The 26,823-nt window shown below is 42.2% G+C and overlaps 1 protein-coding gene across 1 annotated transcript; it reads right to left on the bottom strand.

The window, feature by feature from the left end:
• Positions 1-1,539: 1,539 nt before the first annotated feature.
• LOC311107102 (E3 ubiquitin-protein ligase RNF217-like) lies at positions 1,540-26,268 on the bottom strand. Its single transcript, XM_084149575.1, has 6 exons — positions 25,302-26,268; positions 7,274-7,495; positions 6,771-6,935; positions 5,619-5,820; positions 2,878-2,949; positions 1,540-1,675 (listed from the first exon to the last, which is right to left on the bottom strand). The coding sequence occupies exons 1-6, from the start codon at positions 26,211-26,213 to the stop codon at positions 1,599-1,601; spliced, it is 1,650 nt and encodes a 549-aa protein (XP_084005701.1). The 5' UTR covers positions 26,214-26,268; the 3' UTR covers positions 1,540-1,598.
• Positions 26,269-26,823: the final 555 nt, after the last annotated feature.

Below are 26,823 nucleotides of genomic sequence, written 5' to 3'. Positions count from 1 at the left end.
TCATCATAGCGCTTGAAGGTTTTTGCGACTGCACTTGAAGAAACTTTCAAAGTTCTTTAAATGTTCCGTATTGACTGACCTTCATGTCTTAAAGTAATGATGGACTGTCGTTTCTCTTTGCTTATTTGAGCTGTTCTTGCCATAATATGGACTTGGGTCTTTTACCAAATAGGGCTATCTCCTGTATACCCCCTACCTTGTCACAACACAACTGATTGGCTCAAACGCATTAAGAAGGAATGAAATTCCACAAATTAACTTTTAACAAGGCACACCTGTTAATTGAAATGCATTCCAGGTGACTATCTCATTAAGCTGGTTGAGAGAATGCCAAGAGTGTGTAAAGCTGTCATCAAGGCAAAGGTTGGCTATTTGAAGAATCTCAAATATGTTTAGATTTGTTTAACACTTTTTTGCATACTAAATGATTACATATGTGTTATTTCATAGTTTTGATGTCTTCACTATTATTCAACAATGTAAAAAATAGTAAAAATAAAGAAAAACCCTTGAATGAGTAGGTGTGTCCAAACTTTTGACTGGTATTGTAGATTTTCAAAACAAATAAATATATTGCAGCACCTGAAGCACTTTTTCGGTTATTGTCTGTGAACACTCAGACTTGCATCCAGGTCATCATGTCTCCCATTCCTTAAATTGGACCACATTTGTCTGCATCATTTACATTTAGGACAATAGAACACTTAGCAAAACAGAGATAGGGTAAACCCTACTTTGCAAAATGGGATGAGATTATTGATAAATGATTACTAGGCATCAAACAGCAGTTATTTCAACAGTGCTGTCCCCATTGTTTTTCACAATGAAAAATACTTAAATGCATTTAGTTGACGATGCAAATACCTGTGTGTTTGTTTGTGTGTGTGGGCACAGCACTCTGGGGTTGGCAGGGGTGGAAGCGGCTGAACGTGTGTGTGCATGAAATGGAGGCAGAATCTCACTGAAACACAAGCACCACTTACAGGGCACAGTTAGGGATTGGACATTAACAATGAGAACTCAATTGCTTGTTGCGTTGTAACTATCTATGTATGCACCACAATACAATCCCTGAAATATGCAGGTTCTCAGGGTCCGCAAAAGCCATTCTACTGTACGCGTAACCTATAGAATGGTGATAAGACTCACCCACACATCTTGAGTGACTCTTTCCCATTCTATCCAATGTGTTTTCGTTTCACTATCCATGCTATATGAGGCCAAAAAAAAACAAAAAACGACAGTACTAAAAACCATTAATTAAATAACCTCAAACCATTCTAAAACAAATTGATTGACCTCTCGATACCAGAGGCTGTACCTCTCCTCAGCATTCCTGGTCACTAATGGGGCGGAACAGTAGTAGACTGCTCTGTGTTCTCTGTGAGCCTTCAGATCCACAGGCTGGAGGAGGAGCCACAGACAGTGTTGTGGTAGACATGCAGTAGAGAGAGGAGCCCACTATAAAGCATGGTTCTTCTCAGGCTGGGGCTGGAAACTGGTGGGGCGTGTTGGGAGTACCCCTCCCCAACCCTGTGTCCCCTCCCTGGGCCCCGTCTCTGGAGCAGGGTCCTGACCACACTGCCGTGGTCCTCAGCTCAGAGCCAGCGGCCTGTCCCCTGGGTGCGCTTCCGTCTTTTCTTACAGATGTAGTAGATAGGGAAGGCCACGAGGCCTGAGGAGAGAGCGGAGCAGAGCAGAGCAGGAGAGAACAGGCGGGTTAATATAGAGCAGGCACTAAGCTCAGTGAAATGACTGACAGTTAATGCATGCAAATGAAGTGACAACTATCACAAGGAAGTGGCCTTGTGTAATAATCAAGCTGTTTAATCAGCTTCTTGATATGCCACACCTGCCAAAGAAGATATGCTCACTAACAAGGATGTAAACTAATTTGTGCACAAAATTGAGAGAAATAAGCTTTTTGTGTGTTTATTTCAGCTCATGAAACATGGGACCAACACTTCACATGTTGCTTTTATATTTTTGTTCAGTGTACAATATTTTTTATCTGGACACTTTCTGTTTTTGTTATTGCTACTATGCAAGTAACCATTTCATTGTACCATTTACACCTTCTGTATCCTGTGCATGTGACAAATAAACTTTGATTTTATTTGATATAGTGTGTGTTTACCAGAGTAGGTAATGTGAAGAACAACATGACTTGCACCAAAGTCAGACTAGGATATAGGCCAAGGACTAGATAAAGTGTATTTCTACCTGGAGTTTTTGAAATCTTTGGTTGTTTACTATACTACCGTACACACTCTGTTTAGCACATGGCCTCACATGTGAATCCTTAAAGAGATGGGTGGGGCTAAGGCTTAAGAGGTGTGAACGATGCTGAATGGGTGTAGACAAGGAAGAGTTCTCCAGCACCAAAACATTCAAGGGCCATTTTCTCAAAAGTGGGGTTACAAGTCTATCAACTTTCAAAGTAAATTACTTTCCCATTGTTCCTCAACTTCAGTGTATGATATACCATTTTGTAGCTTTGAGTCTCTACTTTTATCCAATGTAAAAACAGCATTTAAAATGTTGCAACATCAGACCGAATCGAGGTGGTCGGTCACATTTGTGAGTGGGATTAACAAGTGACTGTCAACAGCTTTATATCAGTGTGTCATCCTCCCATCGCCCAGTGTAGCAGAGCTATCTGAACAAGCAGACACTTAGCCGCTTCTATCTGTTTACACCAAGACAAAGGTGGCCCTCGCCAGCACACCACAGCCACTGAACAAGCCGAGTCACACTACATGTACCTACCTGACCCAAGAGAAAGTAACACATTTTAGATTATATCTTTAAAGCACCACTGGTTATCTAATGTTTCATGTTTTCTTCAGGATTATAACAGGATGTAGCAGTGCTTACCTATGACCAGGGATAATGCTCCAACTGCCATCACCAGGACTATGACAACAGGGGCCACCACCACTTTACATACTGGAATGGGAGGGAGACAGAAGAGACAACACAAATGTTCATAAGGGGTCAGGACAAGTACATACATGAAAATGCATGGGGAGGACAGGGCAGTTTGGAATAGCACCTTCGTGTGCTATTTGGATGGGGTCTTCCTAATAAAAAAACAAAAATATGTATTTGTAGTATGGCGGCTGCATATTGGGGAAACATAGGCAAGGCTGTCAAAACAATAGAATGGGAGACGTGATAGTGCTTTAATAGAAGGTAGAGGGGGGTGTTGGAGCCCCTCTGAGGGCCACATTAGCCCACCGTCAACCATGTGTCAGATGTTTCCATTGGCAGCCTGCTGGCCTCTGACTAACTTTAGCTAACCCCACTCAGGGAGCAACAGCTGAGGCCCTGCATGCCACTACACGCCACACTGCCTGAGGCCCTGGGGGAACGACAGACAGAGTTGCAGTCAGAACACCTCTCAGAGGACTACTGCATCTCTCAGGAGAGCTGTTCACTATTCAGACACTTCAGGCAGGGTCACAGAGACACGCGTAACCTCAGATAAGGACGTTCTGCTGATAAGGGTCATGCAAACCACTGTGGTCGCTACTACAGTACACCGTTATTGTTCTGACTTCAGAGCCGTGACAACAATGCAAACTTTTAGCATAGGCAGTAACCGTATTGTGAAAACGGGTTATGAAAGAGTCATATCAGCAGCATCAAGCTAGTCCATGCTGTTTTGATCATCTTCATTATTGTGTGAATTATTCATAAGCAGCGGGATTTGATTAAGAAGATGAAAGGCCACCCACATGGTAATTGAAGTTTCCTCGTCACCCCTGCCTGCCTGCCTATCTATCTCTCTGAGTCTGATCACAGAGACCAAGTAGGAAAGTCACGGGAAGTGTCATAACTACATTCAGCAGTCATGCATAAGGCCTAAAAATTACAATTGCTAATCAGAGCATATTTTTAACAGCACTTGAGGGCCTATATACAGTGGGGAGAACAAGTATTTGATACACTGCCGATTTTGCAGGTTTTCCTACTTACAAAGCATGTAGAGGTCTGTAATTTTTATCATAGGTACACTTCAACTGTGAGAGATGGAATCTAAAACAAAAATCCAGAAAATCACATTGTATGATTTTTAAGTAATTAATTTGCATTTTATTGCATGACATAAGTATTTGATACATCAGAAAAGCAGAACTTAATATTTGGTACAGAAACCTTTGTTTGCAATTACAGAGATCATACGTTTCCTGTAGATCTTGACCAGGTTTGCACACACTGCAGCAGGGATTTTGGCCCACTCCTCCATACAGACCTTCTCCAGATCCTTCAGGTTTCGGGGCTGTCGCTGGGCAATACGGACTTTCAGCTCCCTCCAAAGATTTTCTATTGGGTTCAGGTCTGGAGACTGGCTAGGCCATTCCAGGACCTTGAGATGCTTCTTACGGAGCCACTCCTTAGTTGCCCTGGCTGTGTGTTTTCGGGTCGTTGTCATGCTGGAAGACCCAGCCACGACCCATCTTCAATGCTCTTACTGAGGGAAGGAGGTTGTTGGCCAAGATCTCGCGATACATGGCCCCTTCCATCCTCCCCTCAATATGGTGCAGTCGTCCTGTCCCCTTTGCAGAAAAGCATCCCCAAAGAATGATGTTTCCACCTCCATGCTTCACGGTTTGGATGGTGTTCTTGGGGTTGTACTCATCCTTCTTCTTCCTCCAAACACGGCGAGTGGACTTTAGACCAAAAAGCTCTATTTTTGTCTCATCAGACCACATGACCTTCTCCCATTCCTCCTCTGGATCATCCAGATGGTCATTGGCAAACTTCAGACGGGCCTGGACATGCGCTGGCTTGAGCAGGGGGACCTTGCGTGCGCTGCAGGATTTTAATCCATGACGGCGTAGTGTGTTACTAATGGTTTTCTTTCAGGCTGTGGTCCCAGCTCTCTTCAGGTCATTGACCAGGTCCTGCCGTGTAGTTCTGGGCAGATCCCTCACCTTCCTCATGATCATTGATGCCCCACGAGGTGAGATCTTGCATGGAGCCCCAGACCGAGGGTGATTGACTGTCATCTTGACTTTCTTCCATTTTCTAATAATTGCGCCAACAGTTGTTGCCTTCCCACCAAGCTGCTTGCCTATTGTCCTGTAGCCCATCCCAGCCTTGTGCAGGTCTACAATTTTATCCCTGATGTCCTTACACAGCTCTCTGGTCTTGGCCATTGTGGAGAGGTTGGAGTCTGTTTGATTGAGTGTGTGGACAGGTGTCTTTTATACAGGTAACGAGTTCAAACAGGTGCAGTTAATACAGGTAATGAGTGGAGAACAGGAGGGCTTCTTAAAGAAAAACTAACAGGTCTGTGAGAGCCGGAATTCTTACTGGTTGGTAGGTGATCAAATACTTATGTCATGCAATAACAGTTGAAGTGTACCTATGATAAAAATGACAGACCTCTACATGCTTTGTAAGTAGGAAAACCTGCAAAATCGGCAGTGTATCAAATACTTGTTCTCCCCACTGTATACAGCCATATTTTCAGAGGCTACTGATTGCTTGCTTACCTAATAATAATAACCATAAAAGGTAACAGGTAATAACTTAGTGAAACCCAATGTGTCCCCTCTATGAAGGCTTTAAGGGCCTCTGGGGCCCGGGCTTAGGCTGGGTAGACTCACCACACACGGACCCCCGGACCAGCCGGCGGAGGTGGGGCTTCTCAGGGAGGTAGCGGTACTTGCAGCCAAACACGCTGAGGTTGGACGTGTGATCCCCGAAGAATCGCAGGTGGCGGTACTTCTCCCCACAGCGGTAGCAGAAGTTGGTGTTGCACTGGGTGCAGTTCATGTGATCGCAGCCCTCTGTCCTCTGGATGTGGATCTGGGGAGAGTGACATCATCAGTGAGCGGCATATGACTTCATGAATGCTCCATCTATAAAGCCTTTATAAGTTGTTGTTCGTTTAAAGTGAGATCCTAACTTCTGCACAAATTAATAACTCTGAGAATATGTAGCAATTACGAGATTATCAGTTAGCTCACCGAAGGTCTTTTCAGAATATAAAACATAGGCTGTAGCCTATACTTCAAGCTGTGTGGTGGACAAAGTGTTTTGGTTTGTTTTAAGGTAAAATAATGAAACATTTTGTCCCGATATCTGAGCATCACTCAACCCCTCTCCCTGACTCATGCTGACTGACAGTACATTGAGAGGAGAGTGCTGCCATGGACAGACAGCTAGCTAGCAGCCCACACATCAGTGATGGATCCCTCCAGTGCTGTGTTGTGTTTGCTGTTGTTGCTCTCCAAAAGGCCTCTCACTGTTTATGAAACAAATAACTGACGTGGCTCACTAAATCTAATTTGGTATTGACTTTCTGACCAGGGCTCGGTCTTATGACTTCCTGGAATGCTTCATTTCCAGCCATTGTTACAAGTGGACTAGAGAGACGAAGACAAGAACAATATCTCTCTCTCTCTCTTTCCTAACCCTGTGTCTGAAGCTCTGAGAGAGAGAACATGCACTGAGGATACATGGCTGTAGAACTCCTGAAAAATACATCTCTAATAACCTTATGTGGACATAAAGAGCTGGAGAACTGTCGGTCCTCTCTTGAGATTCCTTAAACACAATTAGCAGGTTTTGCTGGGATACAGGACTGGCTGTGTTTGCTCACTTTAATCACCACCTTCCTAGTCAAGAGAACACCCTTTATGACCATGTGAGGAGGCCTAACATTATCATTGTTTTGCTGCAAAACTGTCGACCTCAATCTTCCTCAAGTAGCAAGGTTTGCTATTTTTGTAAACTCTCCTGGCCCTGTCACTCACTTTGCAGCGGGGGCACTTCTGGGCGTTCCTCTGGCCGTGCTCGATGACACTGGCCCAGTGACGCAGCAGCTTGTCCCCCTTCCTGTATTCATGGCACTTCAGACCATCATGCCAGGGGGCGTGGCACTTGAAACACCACACAAACTGGCACTTGGTGCACTGGATCTGCAGAGAGGGCACAGACATGTGATTGGCTAGATGCACGGCATACAGTATAAGTGCATAGATGTGCCTGTCTGCATGGACTAAAAGCCTCCATCATTAATGATGCACAATGATGCACATTGTCGACGATTTAAGGAACCTAAGCGTTTCCCAAAGCATTCCACATGGTCAGATTATATGCATTCTTCAGAAAGACATACATAATTCAGATATTTTCTTATTATTACTGTATAATATCATGGTGCATATTAGAAACAGCAGAGGCCCTGTACTTTTACTTGGGCTCAGTCCTTCTGTTTAATATCTGATCTCAGAACATTATAGGCCCTCTCTCTCACCTTGTATTTGTACTCTGCCCTACTGGGGGTGCGTCCTTTCAGCGAGGTGAACTGGCTGCACTGGGGACAGGGTTTGGTGCTGGAGTCGACCCGGCTCAACTCCAGGAAGTACTTGTATTTAGCCACTTCCTCGATGCCCAGGTGGGACACCACCAGGCTTTCCTCCAGGTAACCACTGCACTCCGTGATGGGGCACACGATGTCCGCTCTGCCCACCCTGACCTGGGGGAGACAGACATTACACAGGGATCAATGACGAGAGACGTGGTTCATGATCTACTCTACAGAATGCTGTATGACAAATTAGGATCAACTATTGAATGGACAGTGGTCATAAGTTACATGCAAACACATACACAATGCTATTGGCCGTAGATCCGGTTATCAAATATTGTCAATACATTAAGCTAATGGATTGCATAATGTGTTATGTAGATTAAGGGTAAACAAAGCAAACACTACAGTGTACATACAATACAGAACATATACTGAGTGTACAAAACATTAAGAACACCTTACTAATATTGCGTTGCACCCCCTTTTGCCCTCAGAACAGCCTCAAATCGTTGGGGCATGTGTCGAAAGCATTCCACATGGATGCTGGCCCATGTTGTGTCAAGTTGGCTGGATGTTATTTGGGTGGTGGACCATTCTTGACACACACAGGAACTGTTGAGCGTGAAAAACCCAGCAGCGTTGCCGTTCTTGACACCCTCAAACCGGTGCACCTGGCACCTACTACCATACCCCATTCTAAGGCACTTAAATCTTTTGTCTTGCCCATTCACCCTCTGAATGGCACACATACACAATCCATGTCTCAAGGCTTCAAAATCCTTCTTAAACCTGTCTCCTCCCCTTCATCTACACTGACTGAAGTGGATTTAACAGGTGACATCTATAAGGGATCATAGCTTTCACCTGGATTCACCTGGTTAGTCTATGTCATGGAAAGAGCAGGTGTTCCTAATGTTTATACACTCAGTATACATGGCCTGGCTGGTACTGTAGGCTAACTGACATAAGGCAAAATTCATTGTTACCCTAATACCCTTATAACAGAAATACTGTGTGTGTGAGAATTTCTTTAGGATCTGTGACCTTTACTGGTTCCCAGAGGCAGGAGTAGAGCAGGGAGAGATCTCTGGCATCAATAAGATTTCATTTCACCCACATTGTTCACGTGACGTGGTGTCAGACTGGGACTTCCTGGGTGAAGCTGGAAGGCTTCCATGAACAACAGTAGCGACTTACTACTACAACTGTGGAAAACAACAGAGGAAGAAGGGCCTAGTACAAGGTCTCAGTGAGAGTCTTAGCCTCCTCCCACTACCACCTAGGGCATGGTGCAGACAGAAGGGCAGGCCAGACCCAGGCCTCCCAGAGGATTAGTCCACAGTACTGCTGATCTGATCTGAGTAATCCCCTGCCGGCTAGGCCTGTAGTACATGTCCATACAGTAGACTGAGTAGAGACTAGAGCAGGGGTCGGCAACAGGCGGCCCGCGGGCCAAAACTGACACGAGTTTTAAGTTTGAAAAAATATCATAAAAAAAATAAAAATAAATGTTTGTCAAAATACACTGTAAAATCACCAGGAATTCAGCTAAAAATTAGTTTAATTTAGGAAATCTGTTCCCTAGTATTCCCACATATAAAAAAGAGACATAATAATATCATGTAATCAAGTTATGAAAAAATTGTTATTTTCAAATACAATCTCTTTTTGGCCTTATTGTGGTAAATTTGCAGTGTACAAATTATTATAATTATGTTCCGACCCCCCCCAACCATCTGTTCCGACAAAAAACGGCCCACAACTGAATTTTGTAACCTACCCCTGGACTAGAGAGTGACGCAGCACAGCTCTGGGGTAATGCCCTGCAGTCTGGCCTCTGGGCCTATGGGCCTTGTTACTGGCCCTGCACTCAGCTCAGTTCCTCAGGGCCAGGCTGTGTACTCTGTTCTGCTCTGGGGTTGCTCAGTGCACTGCAGCAGCAGTTCAGCCATTGTTGCCCAATGAGCTCACGTGTTATTACATTAGAGGTAGCTGATCGAAAACTCTCCTAGAAAGAGCAGTCACAGTGCAACTGAGTTGATAATCTGGGTAGACAGTGGGATATCAATAATACACTCTGTTCTTTCCCAGAACTATGAAATCAGCCAACTCCTGTGGAGTGGGGACCTCCATTTGACTTCAGTCCAGACAAAATAACCTGTATTAGCTGATAACTGTATTTATTAATTTCAGGCTTGGTTCCTCTAATAATATGTCTAGCCTATTGTAACTAACCCTGTATGGCCACCAGCATGATACACGTATCTACTGGGGCTGGGAATTACCAGGGACCTCACGATACGATATTATCACGATACTTAGGTGCCGATACAATATGTATTGTGATTCGATACTACGATTGTATTGCGATTAGATGTCCCAAACATATTACTCACCATATAAGTTCTCTCACGTCACCCCGCTCCTCCGCACACTACACTGGCTTCCAGTTGAAGCTCGCATCTGCTACAAGACCATGGTGCTTGCCTACGGAGCTGTGAGGGGAACGGCACTTCCGTACCTTCAGGCTCTGATCAGTCCCTACACCCAAACGAGGGCATTGCGTTCATCCACCTCTGGCCTGCTGGCTCCCCTACCTCTGCTGAAGCACAGTTCCCGCTCAGCCCAGTCAAAACTGTTCGCTGCTCTGGCACCCCAATGGTGGAACAAGCTCCCTCACGACGCCAGGACAGCGGAGTCACTCACCACCTTCCGGAGACATTTGAAACCCCACCTCTTTAAGGAACACCTGGGATAGGATAAAGTAATCCTTCTACCCCCCCCCCCAAAAAAAAAAAAGTGTAAAGTGGTTATCCCACTGGCTATAAGGTGAATGCACCAATTTGTAAGTCGCTCTGGATAAGAGCGTCTGCTAAATGACGTAAATGTAAATGTAATATACAGTGGGGAGAACAAGTATTTGATACACTGCCGATTCTGCAGGTTTTCCTACTTACAAAGCATGTAGAGGTCTGTAATTTTAATCATAGGTACTCTTCAACTGTGAGAGACATAATCTCTGGATGGCCCCATCCATCCTCCCCTCAATACAGTGCAGTCGTCCTGTCCCCTTTGCAGAAAAGCATCCCCAAAGAATGATGTTTCCACCTCCATGCTTCATGGTTGGGATGGTGTTCTTGGGGTTGTACTCATCCTTCTTCTTCCTTCAAACACGGCGAGTGGAGTTTAGACCAAAAAGCTCTATTTTTGTCTCATCAGACCACATGACCTTCTCCCATTCCTCCTCTGGATCATCCAGATGGTAATTGGCAAACTTCAGACGGGCCTGGACATGCGCTGGCTTGAGCAGGGGGACCTTGCGTGCGCTGCAGGATTTTAATCCATGACGGCGTAGTGTGTTACTAATGGTTTTCTTTGAGACTGTGGTCCCAGCTCTCTTCAGGTCATTGACCAGGTCCTGCCGTGTAGTTCTGGGCTGATCCCTCATCTTCCTCATGATCATTGATGCCCCACGAGGTGAGATCTTGCATGGAGCCCCAGACCGAGGGTGATTGACCGTCATCTTGAACTTCTTCCATTTTCTAATAATTGCGCCAACAGTTGTTGCCTTCTCACCAAGCTGCTTGCCTATTGTCATGTAGCCCATCCCAGCCTTGTGCAGGTCTACAATTGTATCCCTGATGTCCTTACACAGCTCTCTGGTCTTGGCCATTGTGGAGAAGTTGGAGTCTGTTTGATTGAGTGTGTGGACAGGTGTCTTTTATACAGGTAACGAGTTCAAACAGGTGCAGTTAATACAGGTAATGACTGGAGAACAGGAGGGCTTCTTAAAGAAAAACTAACAGGTCTGTGAGAGCCGGAATTCTTACTGGTTGGTAGGTGATCAAATACTTATGTCATGCAATAAAATGCAAATGAATTACTTAAAAATCATACAATGTGATTTTCTGGATTCCGTCTCTCACAGTTGAAGTGTACCTATGATAAAAATGACAGACCTCTACATGCTTTGTAAGTAGGAAAACCTGCAAAATCGGCAGAGTATCAAATACTTGTTCTCCCCACTGTATCTGCTGCAGAGGGACAAGAGAGAGCCATGAGAAAATGAGTTTTGATCAGTCATGGAAATAAAAGTGCTGAAAACATGTTGGCTCACTATTTAAAAAGAAGATGGAGAACAAGCTATAGGAAGAAAAATACCAGAGTTTTGACCGACTAGCGCTAGCTAACGCTACCTACAGTAGCACTTTTTTATTTATTTTTACAAATCAATACTTGGAGTCAAAAATTTATATAATATCATCTAAAAATGATATTGCAAAATGTGACTGTAGAAATATTTTCCCCCATCACTAATAACTACTGTGTGTGTAAATAAAAGGAAGTAAATATGTGGGTAGTTTTTGTTGTGTCCCAACTATCGGCTAAAGCTGCACAGACAAGGTCACAGGCTTAGGACTAGCTAGGCTGTGACGCTGATGAGATGAGACAGTCAGTAAGAGAGTCGCCACCTGTGAAGGTGTGACGAGGGTGTGAAGGAGTACCCTGGGCGACCCTGGAGCCCACCTCTATTCCCATCAACCAGGCCTGTGACCCTGACAGCCAACACGGCAGGGACACTGGAGCAGTGTCAAGGTGTGAAAAATATATAGGCCTATAACATCTCCCTTCCCCTCCAAGAGCAGTGTGCCCCTGGATTTCACCAAGGCATAACATCAGTGGTCTAGTGCTGTGTGTTAATACACCTAGCATAACTGCCCTGCTGCTAAAGAGCCAAACACATGTGAGCAGAGGAGAAACTGTAGTCCACCACAGCCTCACAGATATTAATGAGCGATCTCCGGGAGTGCGTTTTCATCCCTTTATTAGGTCTAATTTTAGCCCTGATTTCACTAATGACCAGAGGAGAAGATTAACTTTATTAGGCAGAATGCTTCTGTCCTCAGGCGACCCCCCGGGCCTCTGTGTGCCCTGAGCTAGAGGTATCTTTCTCATACACACACTATCTCTCACTTGCCCTCGCTCACACACACACACATCTGTCCATAGTGTTCAGCCTGAGCCGGTGGAACCAGCTTTGGTAGAGGAGTGACACAAGATAAGGCTGGTAACGCCATGATAATGGTCAGCAAGAAGCAACACAATGGATCCTACCTAGGGTGGCTCCCTCTAAACCTCCTTATGGTATGTTACACTTCATCTATGCTCATAAAATGATTTGTGATGCTGACGTGAATCTACAGATACTCAAACGTTCAGTGTCGGTTTGATCACAGCTTTGGTGAATCAGGCACGTCTCCTACCAATGTTATACTGTCCGTGTTAGTCATAATAGGATGTTAGGGATACTATTATATAACTATGCAAAAAGCCAAGCGAATAACAATGTGTCATGTAGCATCTGCAATACGGTGATATGTACTGAGAGGAAAGTCTTCATATTCTCTGACAGGGATGACAAACCAGTGGTACGCCGAGCTCAGACGATATCAAAATGTATATGTAAGGACTCTGAGCCAGTGTGAGGGACAGGATAGAGACATGTGGCATCACACCGGATCTAGAGGGCAGGATAACATCCTTCCTGGATCCTGGCAGAAGGTCAGAACATTGCAATCGTCAAAGACTGACCGGCACACAACTACTTATCAGCCTCATCTCATAGAGATTCATTGAGGCATCTTTATTTAACACAATTAGACAGACTAAGCCTGATAGGAGTTTCCTCTACAGCATAAAGATGGAGAGGCAATAATAACATGCCCCTTAATCAAAGGAAACAGGAAGTAATGATATGTTGTAATCAACCAAAAGGAAAAAAACATGTCCTTGAGTCAGAAGTTGACAATACATGGCTCGACTGTGACAGTGCTCAGAAAGCAAGGATGAACTAAGGACATGCGTGTGGCTCTATTATTTGAAGAATTAGCCATTTAAATTAGGCTTTTTAAAATACCGTGCCTTTTTGCACCCAAGACATGGTGAGGAGATTGATAGTCATGTATTTCCTTCCCTCTGGTCTGGCAGCATCACAGGAATTCAGAGCAGAGCACACAGCCTATTCATATCAGACTGGAAGACATGCAGCCTTTTATCATCAGACCAGACATCACCCTAACAGGAATACGAATACAGACATTAAAAGCAATGACAGTTTTAATCATTACAGGCAAAGAAGCCTTCAGAACTCCTCCAAAAATAGGGAGAAGAAAATACACTGTAGGACTCAAGAGCTGGTAGGTGCGTACTTCAAGCCCACATCGGTTGAGACAGAAAACTTTGACCAATCATTGGACAAGTTTTGGAAAGCAACTAAGCCTAAACTGTGCTTAGAGTTCATAGGATCCATAGAACTCACACAAAGCAAGGAATGCTTGAAACTCTTTGACTCGTAGAATGTACTGTATACAGGTCACTGGAAACGCTTAGAAACCAGTGCACAAGTGTGAGAGCATTTGAGCCTAAGAGAGCCAACAGCAAATCCTCTAAATCAGGGTTTAATGCACTGAAATGCATTAGGCATGACAGACACTGCCACTTTATGAAGCAAGCAGTTGACGTCACTGTGTTTAATGTGTTAATGTACTGTAACAGACATTACAGTTTGTTTGACGCAGGAGAACCATTTCAACAGACAGGTTTTACAGGTTAGCACTAGCAGATTCAAAACTGCCAAAACCAAAGAACCCAAGACACACCCTAACAGTAGAACAAAAGGCCCTGTCATTCCCCAAGTACATCCATTAGACACAACAATGTCCATACAGTGCCAAATCAATTGGGCACATTTTCAATTATACAGCTATTACAGCATAATAACATCACTATGAGCAGCAGCAGCAGGAAACCACAGAAACTAAGGTTGGACAGGATGACTGTGCTGCTGCCCCTGAAACCCTCAGCCTGCTCATTACAGCTTGGAAACAATTGAATTTGCCTATTCATCCCTAAAGAAGCCCATGTGAACATGGAGGAATTCGACGGTAACAGAATTATGCTTTGACTCAGTTTTTTTCACTTTAAAATGTCTGCCATTTGATCCTCAGATTCTCAAAAAGTTCTACAGCTGCACCATCGAGAGCATCCTGACTGGTTGCATCACTGCCTGGTATGGCAACTGCTCGGCCTCCGACCACAAGGCACTACAGAGGTAGTGCGTACGGCACAGTACATAATTGGGGCCAAGCTTCCTGCCATCCAGGACCTCTATACCAGGCGGTGTCAGAGGAAGGCCCTAAAAATTGTCAAAGACTCCAGCCACCCTGGTAATAGGCTGTTCTCTCTGCTACCGCACGGCAAGCGGTACCGGAGTGCCAAGTCTAGGTCCAAAAGGCTTCTTAACAGCTGCTACCCCCAAGCCATAAGACTCCTGAACAGCTAACCAAATGGCTACCCGGACTATTTACATTGTTCTCCCCCCCCCACACCAGCCCCCCTTTTACGCTGCTGCTACTCTCTGTTTATTATCTATGCATAGTCACTTTAACTCTACCTACATGTACAGTACCAGTCAAAAGTTTGGACACACCTACTAATTCAAAACTATGAAATAACACATATGGAATCATGTAGTAACCAAAAAACTGTTCAACAAATCAAAATATATTTTAGATTCTTCAAAGTAGCCAGCCTTTGCCTTGATGACAGCTTTGCACATTCTTGGCATTCTCTCAACCAGCTTCACCTGGAATGCTTTTCCAACAGTCTTGAAGGACTTCCCACATATGCAGAGCACTTGTTGGCTGCTTTTCATTCACTCTGCGGTCCAACTCATCCCAAACCATCTCAATTGGGTTGAGGTCGGGTGATTGTGGAGACCAGGTCATCTGATGCAGCACTCCATCACTCTCCTTCTTGGTACAATAGCCCTTAAACAGTCCTGTTGAAAAACAAATGATAGTCCCACTAAGCGCAAACCAGATGGGATGGCGTATCGCTGCAGAATGCTGTGGTAGCCATGCTGTTTAAGTGTGCCTTGAATTCTAAATAAATCACAGACAGTTTCACCAGCAAAGCACCCCCACACCTCCTCCTCCATGCTTCACGGTGGGAACCACACATGCGGAGATCATCCGTTCACCTACTATGCGTCTCACAAAAACACGGCGGATGGAACCAAAAATCTCAAATTTGGACTCCAGACCAAAGGACAGATTTCCACCTGTCTAATGTCCATTGCTTTTGTTTCTTGGCCCAAGCAAGCCTCTTCTTATTATTGGTGTCCTTTAGTAGTGGTTTCTTTGCAGCAATTCAACCATGAAGGCCTGATTCACACAGTCTCCTCTGAACAGTTGATGTTGAGATGTGTCTGTTACTTGAACTCTGTGAAGCATTTATTTGGGCTGCAATTGCTGAGGCTGGTAACTCTAATGAACTTACCCTCGGCAGCAGGTGTAACTGGGTCTTCCTTTCCTGTGGCGGTCCTCATGAGAGCCAGTTTCATCATAGCTCTTGATGGTTTTTGCGACTGCACTTGAAGAAACTTTCAAAGTTCTTGAAATTTTCCAGATTGACTGACCTTCATGTCTTAAAGTAATGATGGACTGTCGTTTCTCTTTGCTTATTTGAGCTGTTCTTGCCATAATATGGACTTGGTATTTTACCAAATAGGGCTATCTTCTGTATACCATTACTACCTTGTCACAACACAACTGATTGGCTCAAATGCATTAAGAAGGAAAGAAATTCCACAAATTCACTTTTAACAAGGCACACCTGTTAATTGAAATGCATTCCAGGTGACTACCTCATGAAGCTGGTTAAGAGAATGCCAAGAGTGTGCAAAGCTGTTATCAAGGCAAAGGGTGGCAACTTTGAAGAATCTCAAATTTGTTTAATCCTTTTTTGGTTAATACATGATTTATGTGTTATTTCATAGTTTTGATGTCTTCACTATTATTCTACAATGTAGAAAATAGTACAAAAAATAAAAACTGGAATGAGTAGGTGTGTCCAAACTTTTGACTGGTACTGTACATATTACCTCAATTAACCTGTGCCCCTGCACATTGACTCTGTACCGGTACCCCCTGTATATAGCCTCGCTACTGTTATTTTACTGCTGCTCTTTAATTAACACACAGTATGGTATTAACACTTATTTTTCTTAAAACTGCATTGTTGGTTAAGGGCTTGTAATTAAGCATTTCACTGTAAGGTCTACTCCTGTTGTATTCGGCGCATGTGACAAATACAATTTGATTTGATTTGAATGTTTAACAAACCATACAACTCTATATACAAGGACTACTTTTAACATTTTTCACTGAAAAATTGACAAAAACTAATTTTGTGGAAGAACTGTGCAGATGCAAACTTTAGTAACGAATTACTGTAAAATCTCCTTAAGGTTATGTGACCATGTTTTCCAAAAACTCTGTTACAGTGCCTTCAGAAAGTATTCATACCCCTTGACTTGTTCCACATTTTGTTGAATTACAGCCTGAATTCAAAATGGATTACTTTTTTTTCTCTCACCCATCTACACACAATATCCCATAATGACAAAGTGAAAACATGTTTTGATACATTTTTGCAAATGTATTGAAAATGAAATACAGAAATAACTCATTTACATAAGTATTCACACCCCTGACTCAATACATGTTAGAATCACCTTTGGCAGCGATTACAGCTGTGAGTCTTTCTGGGTAAGTCTCTCAGAGCTTTGCACACCTGGATTGTACAATATTTGCACATTATTTATTTTTTTAATCTTCAAGCTCTGTCAAGTCGGTTGTTGATCATTACTAGACAGCCATTTTCTTGCCATTGATTTTCAAGCCGATTTAAGTCAAAACTGTAACTAAGCAACTCAGGAACATTCAATGTCGTCTTGGTAAGCAACTCCAGCGTATATTTGGCCTTGTGTTTTAGGTTATTGTCCGGCTGAAAGGTGAATGTCTCCCAGTGTCTGTTGGAAAGTAGACTGAACCAGGTTTTCCTCTAGGATTTGGCCTGTGCCTAGCTCTATTCCATTTCTTTGTATCCTAAAAAGCTCCCTAGTCCTTGCCGATGACAAGCATACCCATAACATGATGCAGCCACCAACATGCCTGAAAATATGAAGAGTGGTACTCAGTGATGTGTTGTGTTGGATTTGCCCCAAACATTACACTTTGTATTCAGGACATAATTTCTTTGCCACATTTTTTGCAGTTTTACTTGAGAGCCTTATTGCAAACAGGATGATTGCTTTGGAATACTTTTATTCTGTACAGGCATCCTTCTTTTCACTCTGTCATTTAGGTTAGTATTGTGGAGTAACTACAATGTTGTTGATCCATCCTCAGTTTTCTCCTATCACAGCCATTCAACTCTGTAACTGTTTTAAAGTCACCATTGGCTTCATGGTGAAATCCATGAGCAGTTCCCTTCCTCTCCGGCAACTGAGTTAGGAAGGACACCTTTATCTTTCTAGTGACTGGGTGTATTGATACACCATCCAAAGTGTAATGAATAACTTCACCATGCTCAAAGGGATATTCAATATCTGCTTTCTAGTATTTCTACCCATCTACCAATAGGTGCCCTTCTTTGCGAGGCATTGGAAAACCTCCCTGGTCTTTGTGGTTGAATCTGTGTCTGAAGTTCACTGCTCAACTGAAGGACCTTACAGATAATTGTATTTGTGGGGTACAAAGATGAGGTAGTCATTCAAAAATCATGTTAAACATTACTATTGCACACAGATTGAGTCCATGCAACTTATGTGACTGTTATGGAAATTCTTACTCCTGAACTTATTTAGGCTTGCCATAACAAAGGGATTGAATACTTATTGACCAAAGACATTTCAGCTTTTCACTTTTAATTAATTAGTAAAAATGTCTAAAAACATAATTCTACTTTGACATTATAGGGTATTGTGTGTAGGCCAAGGACACAACATCTCAATTTAATCCATTTGAAAATTCAGGCTGTAACACAACAAAATGTGGAATAAGTCAAAGGGTGTGAATACTTTCTGAAGGCACTGTAAATATCTGCTCCGATTTAAGATGTCAAAGATGTCTACAGAAAGAATGGGGTGTCAGCTATGACATACTGTAGCACCTTAAGTTTGAAAAAAATCTATTTTGGTTATTGAACTACAGTAAGTGAAATGGATTTACACCAGGTAACGGAATTCCGGTAACGGAATTACATCATGGGTCCCTGATCTGTACTACACAGAAATGCATAATTATGGATATGAACGTTATTCTCCTCATGTTTCATAAGTTTGGACTTCACAGTGCAGCAAAGCAGAGCACAGTAGAGTAGGGACAACAGTAGCAGGTGACCCAACTGTAGTTTGTGACAATTATGATTTCCCATTGTAGCCAATTCAGTTGCAGTAATTCCGTTAACAATTTGGTAATATAATTACGAGTTTTAATCACTTAATAATTCATAAACAAATTTGATATCAGCAAAATCACTATAACTAATTGGTAGGTCTACTATTACTTGTTACTTCTGTGAACTTCGTTATCCTCCCTCCTCATGAGGGAGAGAAATTAGAAAATATCTTAAAGGTGCTACACCTAGAATTTCTCAGAATTTCTCCCCTACAGTATGTGGAAGCTAGGTGAATTGCAATAGCACTAGGCTGCATTAAAAACAAAATCTCCCCCCTCCCACCTCCCCCCATTTCCCCGTAACATGGCAGAGACTCGCGCTTGAGCCTTGTTATTGAAAATATATTTCACAGAAATGTAGATTGTACAATGATTCCCTACAATATTAGGTGCTTACTTTCTCACATAAACAGAAATTGAATGAACAGTGTATAATATTTGCAACCAGGAAATGACAGAGCGATTTCTACATTGGCCGTTTTACCCGATTTCCACCAGATAACCACAAAGTCAAAACAGCTTTCCCATTTTGACAACAGATGCCGCTCCAGCAGGAGAAATCAATAGGCGAATATCCCAGCCAATCACAACACTGGCGCGTAAGTGATACTTTGAAACACTATCGTCCCACTATTTCTGAAATTACAATGCAGAAATGCAAAAAAATCCTATGTAGCACCTTTAAATATGTGGGTTTTTGGTAACGGAATTCAAGGCACAAGGCAACATTTCTTAAACTTACAGAAGGTAAACAATTTCTCCAAAACTAAATATAAGTGTTGATATTAGTTGGCAGGGGTCTTTACGTCAACATTATTGTGTTTTTATGTATTTCTGATACCTTTTAAGACTTTTTCTGGTAGATGTTTTCTAAGACCCCTTTTCCTTCTGTTTATCCAGAAATCAAAACCTTTGCTTATGCCAACATTTTTTAAATGGAAAATGGTTGAAAAATGTATCTATGCCTTCATTTCCCAAAAATATACTCTTAGCTTTAATTTGACACCCAATTTGATATGCTCCTTTGAACTTCATATGTTGGCGCACATGGGTCCTTTTACATGGAAATGACCTTGTGCTGTATCAGTCCCTATCCTGACCTGACCTAAATCCTGACCTAAATTGGATTTGAGAGTCAAGGAACTGTCTGCAATCTGATGCTACATGATGACAATAACAAGATCCCTGACATTGTCTTCAGAGAGAACACACAGCAGCACACAGCCTCTCGTGGGAGAGCAATGTGATTTCATTAGGTGCTACAGGGCCAGAGCTCTGTGATTAGGCCAGCGTTTCCCAAGCTAGGGGTCGCAGCTCCATGTGGGGTCGCCTGATTTGAAACTCTGAAAAAATACATCATAATAATCGCACTTTGTTCATAGAACCAGGGTTACGCCAGTAACCTCCAGTAGCCGCTAGATGTCTGTTTTCTTCATACAAATGTGGCTCTATCTTTTGAACGGTTTAAGCTACAAAATATTATGACCCTATCACTGAAAGATAAGACTCTCAGGAACACGTATGTGTCTCCTATTTCCCTCTAAAATGCCAATAAGCCACGCAGGACCCATTAGAACAGAGAGGACAAGACCACCCAGTTCAACGTCTAGTTTTGATTTATACTGAACAGAAATATAAACGCAACATGAAAAAGTGTTGGTCCCAAGCTTCATGTATTCTAAATATTTTACATATGCACAAAAAGCTTATTTCTCTCATATTTTGTGCACAAATTTGTTTACATCCCTGTTAGTGAGCATTTCCCCTTTGCCAAGATAATCCATCCACCTGACAGGTGTGGCATATCAAGAAGCTGATTAAACAGCATGATCATTACACAGGTGCACCTTGTGCTGGGGACAATCAAAGGCCACTCTAAAATGTGCAGTTTTGTCACACAACACAATGCCACAGACGTCAAAAGTGTTGAGAGTGTGCAATTGGCATGCTGACTGCAGGAATGTCCACCAGAGCTGTTGCCAGATAATTGAATGTTAATTTCTCTACCCTAAGCCGAGGCTTAAAACGTCGTTTTAGAGAATTTGGCAGTACTTCCAACCGGCCTCACAACCACAGACCACGTGTAACCACGCCAGCCCCTCCACATCTGGCTTCTTCACCTGCGGGATCGTCTGAGACCAGCCATCCAGATAGCTGATGAAACTGAGGAGTATTTCTGTCTGTATTAAAGCCCTTTTGTGGGGAAAAACTAATTCTGATTGGCTGGGCCTGGCTCCCCAGTGGGTGTGCCTGGCTCCCAAGTGTTGCATGTTGCGTTTATATGTGTTATTTTTGTATACATTTGGTTGAAGTTGTCAACTGACAAATCCAACAAATTTCACCAAAAAAATATGAAATGCCCTTATGTTAATTACTTTTTGCAAATCCAATCAGTTTTTGCACATTGATTCAACGTCATCACAGATTTTATGGAGGACTAAAAGTGCCACAATTAAATAAATAAATACACCATTAAATAATTACTTAAATGTGTCATTAATTAATTAAAATTAGAATTAAATACATAAATGTGTTATTAAATGTGTCATTAATTAATTCAAATACCGATTCATTTTATGTAAAATACATATATAATAATTTCACTATTTACATTTACATTTCATGGTCCTGCGTTGGAGTGCTTCCTGAATTACTTAAAACTGTCAAACTGACCCATCAAAAGTTGGTAGGCGGAACCTAACGCCTGATTGGTTACCCTCTGCATCAAGCCAAGACAAATCAATTCCGGATAATGTCAGCAGGTCCTGCTTCTACATCCTCTGCTAAGTTTAAAATGTCTCTAACCAACTCCCTGGAAAGTTCACGGAGATCCTCCATTGTCTCTATCCAGGTTGGCCTACTCTACTTCAGACCAAAGCAATGGATCAGACTAGATTCGCGTTAGCCCCGCCCACTGACTTTGATGGGTCAGTTTGACAGTTTTAAGTAATTCATGAATCACTGCAATGCAGGATCATGAAATGTAAATGTAAATAGTGAAATAATTATATATGTATTTTACATAAAATGAATCGGTATTTGAATTAATTAATGATACATTTAATTACACATTTATGTATTTAATTCTAATTTTAATTAATTAATGACACATTTAAGTAATTATTTAATGGTGTATTTATTTATTTAATTGTGGCACTTTTAGTCCTCCATAAGATTTTGGGGGTTGAAATGACGTTTTTGCCTAGTGAGCAGGCACTAAAACAGACTGGGGAAAATTAACATCATCAATGATGATCTTTTCTACACAAAAGATCATACAAAATTATTGCTGGATGATCTTCCGAACTTCCCGATACCTTTCTGATGCATTTCAGTCACTTCAAACCATACTGTCTTCAGACTGAAATACTGTCAGACTGATTTGTAGACTGTCATAGCCACAATTAAAAAAGTAAACATTGGCCGTTGATCACTTCACTTTCTTTATTTTATTTATTTTTTACATGGTGGGGTCGCGATTTTTTTGGGGGGGGACTCCTGGCTTAGGCTATCAATTACAGCCACACACACACACAACTCTGTCTCCACCCCTACCTCCGCTGCTGCCATCAGCCGTGAGGAAAGACAGCACACCCACAACACTCAGCCAACAAAGCCATTTCGCAGGCAGTCAGTGCCTTCACTGACGTCGCAATTTCTTTAGTCACACTTGTTTTTCTAAAGCGTCCATATCCATGCAAATCAACCACAGACACCACACACTGGTTATCTGTGTTAACCGTCCATAGAAACTTTGTATACCATATCACAGTCATCCCACACGTTATTCAAGGATAGACAGGGACACTGATGCATGCTCTGGGAAATGACTAGTATATCCCTTCACTTTACACTCAGTAGCACAGAGTTAGTTATCCTGTTGGATTCCACAGCACAGCGCTGTTGCAGATTGTTCCTTACGTGAGGAGCCAGTAAGTTCAGCAAGCACATTACTTCCCTAAACAAGGAAAACAATGGCCGAGGCAGGCAGGCTGAGGCAGCACTGTTACAACACAATAGGATATTCCTTCCATCCCTTCTCGCCAAGCAGCCCACCAAAATACTGACACATAGGCCTAATACTAATACTAAGATGGGAAATTGTTCAACCGGTTCATTTATCACTATACTAGCCTACATTCCAATGACTTGTCTATCTTCCAGGCTGCAGCAGGAGACAGACCATTTGACTGGGTCTACCTCTGTGTAATACTAGACCCCAGTGCTCTCCCAGCAGACTGCCCCAGCAGGTGTTCATCCTCATGGTAACTAGTCTGAGCACATGGACCAACGCTCCCATTGGGTATACAGTAAGACATAGCCAGCCAAATGTCTACAGACCACAACATCTGCACCTGGATACGCTATTGACATGCCAATGAGCTGGGGAGGGTCTCAAAGACCCAAAGCAAATCCAATGAGTGTAAACATACATGTGTGTTGTGAAAACCTAAAATAATCACAACAGGTAGGCCTACAAGTGCCAGGCTTGTTTGAATATGTATAGGCCCTATCTTTTTCTGTGTCACTAGCTACGTTTCCATCCAATTGGCGACAGATTTTCATGGGAATATTCTAATTTCTGCATAAAGAAAATATGTGCATTTTCCCACCAGTGGTGTGTTTCCACCAAACAGAATTTTTGCAGATAAAAATCAGTGCGTGATGACGTAGTGCACATAAAATGTAATGCTTCCCTTAAGTTTTCATATACCGAATAAAAATGTAAAGTTTAATGTGTTTCTATCGCATTTTCAACTCTACCAATAGTTTAGTCACAAAAACTGTTGCGTTAAATAGCAAATGTGCCTACTCTGGTCTTGGCACCTGCGCTCTAGCCGACAGCTCGCAGATACAGATTTATTGCGTCTCAATCCAATCTGGAAGGTGGCCGAGCTACAGCGGTGTTTGTCAGACCATGAGACATCCCGAAAAGCGTCCGAACGGTTTGGCCTATTATGACCACTCTATTGAAAGGGGAGACTCCCACGAACACGATGGTGGTCTACGTTTTGCTCTACAACTCCCACAAGTGTCACAGGACTTGTCTGAAGTTGGTAACGCTGATGTGCCAACTTCTGTCTGTAGCGTCTGAACCGTTTGAGCTAGTAAGTGTCACGGGACTCGTCTGAATGTAACCCATACAAACCAATGGAAGTATGGAGGTAGTTTTGTGCAAACAAAAATAAGGGGTTAAATAGGTGTCCAAAAAAAAATCTAAAATACTTCCTGAGCTTTCTTATATCTCATAGATATAGGACTGACACTTCAAAACCTTATTCCTTCAGATTTTTTTTGGGACACCTATTCAATGCATTTCTATGGGCTATAGTAGTAAAGGCCAAATTCAATATTTTATCAAATAATTTGTTGATACCTAAATGGGTCCTAAAATTCCAAATCAAACAGCTAAATAGATTCATGGTATGACCATCTTAAAACAATTCCATATGTTAGCTTAGTACCCTCCCCCAACTACTTTTAGAGGTATTAAACAAAACTTTCAGGAGATAAAGGTTATTAAAGTTCCCTCATTTTGCATACCCCACCATTCCATGAGACATCCGTCTTTATCACTGGAAAATAAACGGATGATATTGATATAATTTAAAAGCTTACAAAGTGTTGTCAAACTACTTTATTATTTCTTGAAAAAAAAAGGGGTTTAAATAAAAATTCATTTTTAAGGTAGTAGTAGTAGTAGGTTTTATTGGTTTCTCGCAGTCATAGACTGAATTGTAAACCAATTTACAATCATAACACCAATCATATATAATTATCAAATAGTAAAATCCTAAACTAGCAAAACACTTAATATAATAAAATGTTAAAATATACAATATACAAAACAACAACGACAAGGTTTGGGGTGGGGTGGCAACTTTAGAAAATACATCTTTAGAGTTCTTATGAAGGCATTTCTAAGGCCCCTGGGCTATATGGTGTGTGATTTCAAACTGTTTCCTATGGAGGATTGACGGTATAATTTAAAACAACAGATATTCCCATTTAAGTCAACATTATCTGATGTGTGGACCTCCAACCATCTTTGTGGTACCATTTGAAATGTCTATTTTATTCCCATTTTAGTACATTTATCAGCTAAAACATGACACCCACCCTGTACTCAAGAGCATATATTGTGTATATTGTATAACCGATGGCGGGAACAACACAAAAACCTTTGATGATGTAAAATAGGGTCTAAGCTACAACATATGCGAATATGAAAAAAACAAATCGGAGTTTATGCGTTTTTAGATAATTGATGTTAAAAGCTTTTTTTCTCTCCAGAAATCAGAACATTTTGACAACACTGTAAGCCTTTAAATTATATCAATCTCAAACGTTTATCTTTTCCAGTGATGAAGACATGGATGTCTCATGGTATAGTCTGGTATGCACAATGGGTCACCTTTCAGCACCTTTATCTCTTGAATGTTTTGGCATTCAGGTCCAAAAAGTGACTTTCTCTTAGCACTTCTACAATGGGTAAATATGTATGGAGGTTTCGTTCAAATCAAAAGGGGTGCGGATTTACCCTGTGTCTATTGAGCACACACACACACACACACACACACACACACACACTTTATCCAAAAGGCTTGACATAGAAAACATGTGATGCTGGAGACAGCCTTCAGTGAACTGTGATGCCAGGTTTATACCTGTGAACTGATGTATCTCTTCAGGCATTCCTCGCAGACAGCCTTCTTGCAACAATGTAGAGGCTTTATGTGCTTGTCGTCCAGACAGATGCGACAGGTCAAGACAATTGATACATTGTAATCCCCGTTGTAAAAGTTGTTCAGAGTTCTAGGATCAATCAGGTTTGATAGGGTGTATGGCTCGGGGACAGAGGGGTGGCCTAGTTCTAAATCGCTCTGCTGCTGCAAATCCGTGGCTGGCTCTGTGGCGACGTTTGTTGTTGACGGAGTTATCGCCCCATTATATTGGTGTTCTCCGGTATTGTCAGCCGGTTTCCTGTAGTTATCGTTTGCAATACAGTATACGGTACAGTAAACATGTTCCTTCAACTGTACGAAATCGTCGTCAGCCCTGCTACATTCACAAATTTCGTCAGAATCTGTTACATCAACTTCATCCAAATCGGATGACGTTAATCCCTCTGTGTGATCTGCGATTTGCTCTTTTCCACCCTTCGTTTCACTGCCACTTGACTTTTCAAGGTCCACACAATCAATTCGTTCATTTAAAACAATGTCTACCATGGCATCATCTGGATCTTTTTGGTCATCTGCTGAATTGTTATTGAAATTCGTAGGGGATCTCGTCGTCCCGAAATTCCTCAAAATATCCACTGCAGTCGGTTTTCTGAAACTGTATCCTTCAACATTTTCTTTACAACCCGTTCTCTCAACCCTGTGTTTGTGAGTCTCCGATACCCCGTCTGGTGTTCGGATCTTTGTTTCCCTGGCATCTTGAATAAAATCTGTGCCTGATGTCTCAACTTTATCAAAAACTTCTGATGGATTACAGACTGTCTCTTCGTCATAACTGCTGACAAAACTAGGCATTCTACACTTATAAACATTGAGAGAAATGTGTTCATCTTCCATTCCCAAGGTATAACTCCCCGACCATGCACACGCTGCCGTTTCCCCTCTAACTCCAGTCCAGATACTAACAAAACAAAACAAAGCCCAAGTCTGTATTTCTGCTTCCGGGTCTGCGTGTGGGAGAAAATAAATCCGTAACGTGGTAGCTGTTTGACTTCATCCAACCTATGCGCGCGCCGGCTCTTTAGCTGTGGCAAACAGCAGCGCATTTGTCAATCAAAAATAAGCAGGAAGGTGAGATACATATTCATCTATGACGTTTAAAAAAAAAAAAACTTGATAGTGCAGTCTGGGCGATCCTTGCCTGCCCAGCGACAGGCTACCTCCAACCAAGGTAGAAACAATCTGGCACTGTATGATCTGTAATATACGCGCAATTGAGCACAAAGGGCGCACCTAATCTATGGACGCACCTGATGCAAGAAATCATAAAGGGCAACATTTTTATTCCACAAATTGAGAAATATATGGAGAAAATTACGGTATTCCAATTATAATATCCATATTTGGTCAGATTATAATACCTTCTACCATTACATTTGCCAATTTCAAGAGTCAGGCTACTAGACACTTTCAATAAAACAATTCCAAATTGGAAAGTGATGACATT

This window comes from Coregonus lavaretus, assembly GCF_964263955.1.
Source record: "Coregonus lavaretus genome assembly, chromosome: 31".
NCBI classification, from domain to species: Eukaryota; Metazoa; Chordata; class Actinopteri; order Salmoniformes; family Salmonidae; genus Coregonus; species Coregonus lavaretus.
Note: the sequence above shows the minus strand (reverse complement) of the source record. Positions and strands in the feature narration are given on the sequence as shown.

Bases quoted from the DNA above. Each gene is read 5' to 3' on its own strand.
- LOC311107102 (XM_084149575.1), bottom strand. From the start codon at position 26,213: ATGGAAGATGAACACATTTCTCTCAATGTTTATAAGTGTAGAATGCCT. The intron at 6,936-7,273 runs GTGAGAGAGAGG...CCCTCTCTGCAG, and splicing joins GGGCAGAGTACAAATACAAG to ATCCAGTGCACCAAGTGCCA. The intron at 5,821-6,770 runs GTGAGTGACAGG...CACTCTCCCCAG, and splicing joins AGAAGTGCCCCCGCTGCAAA to ATCCACATCCAGAGGACAGA.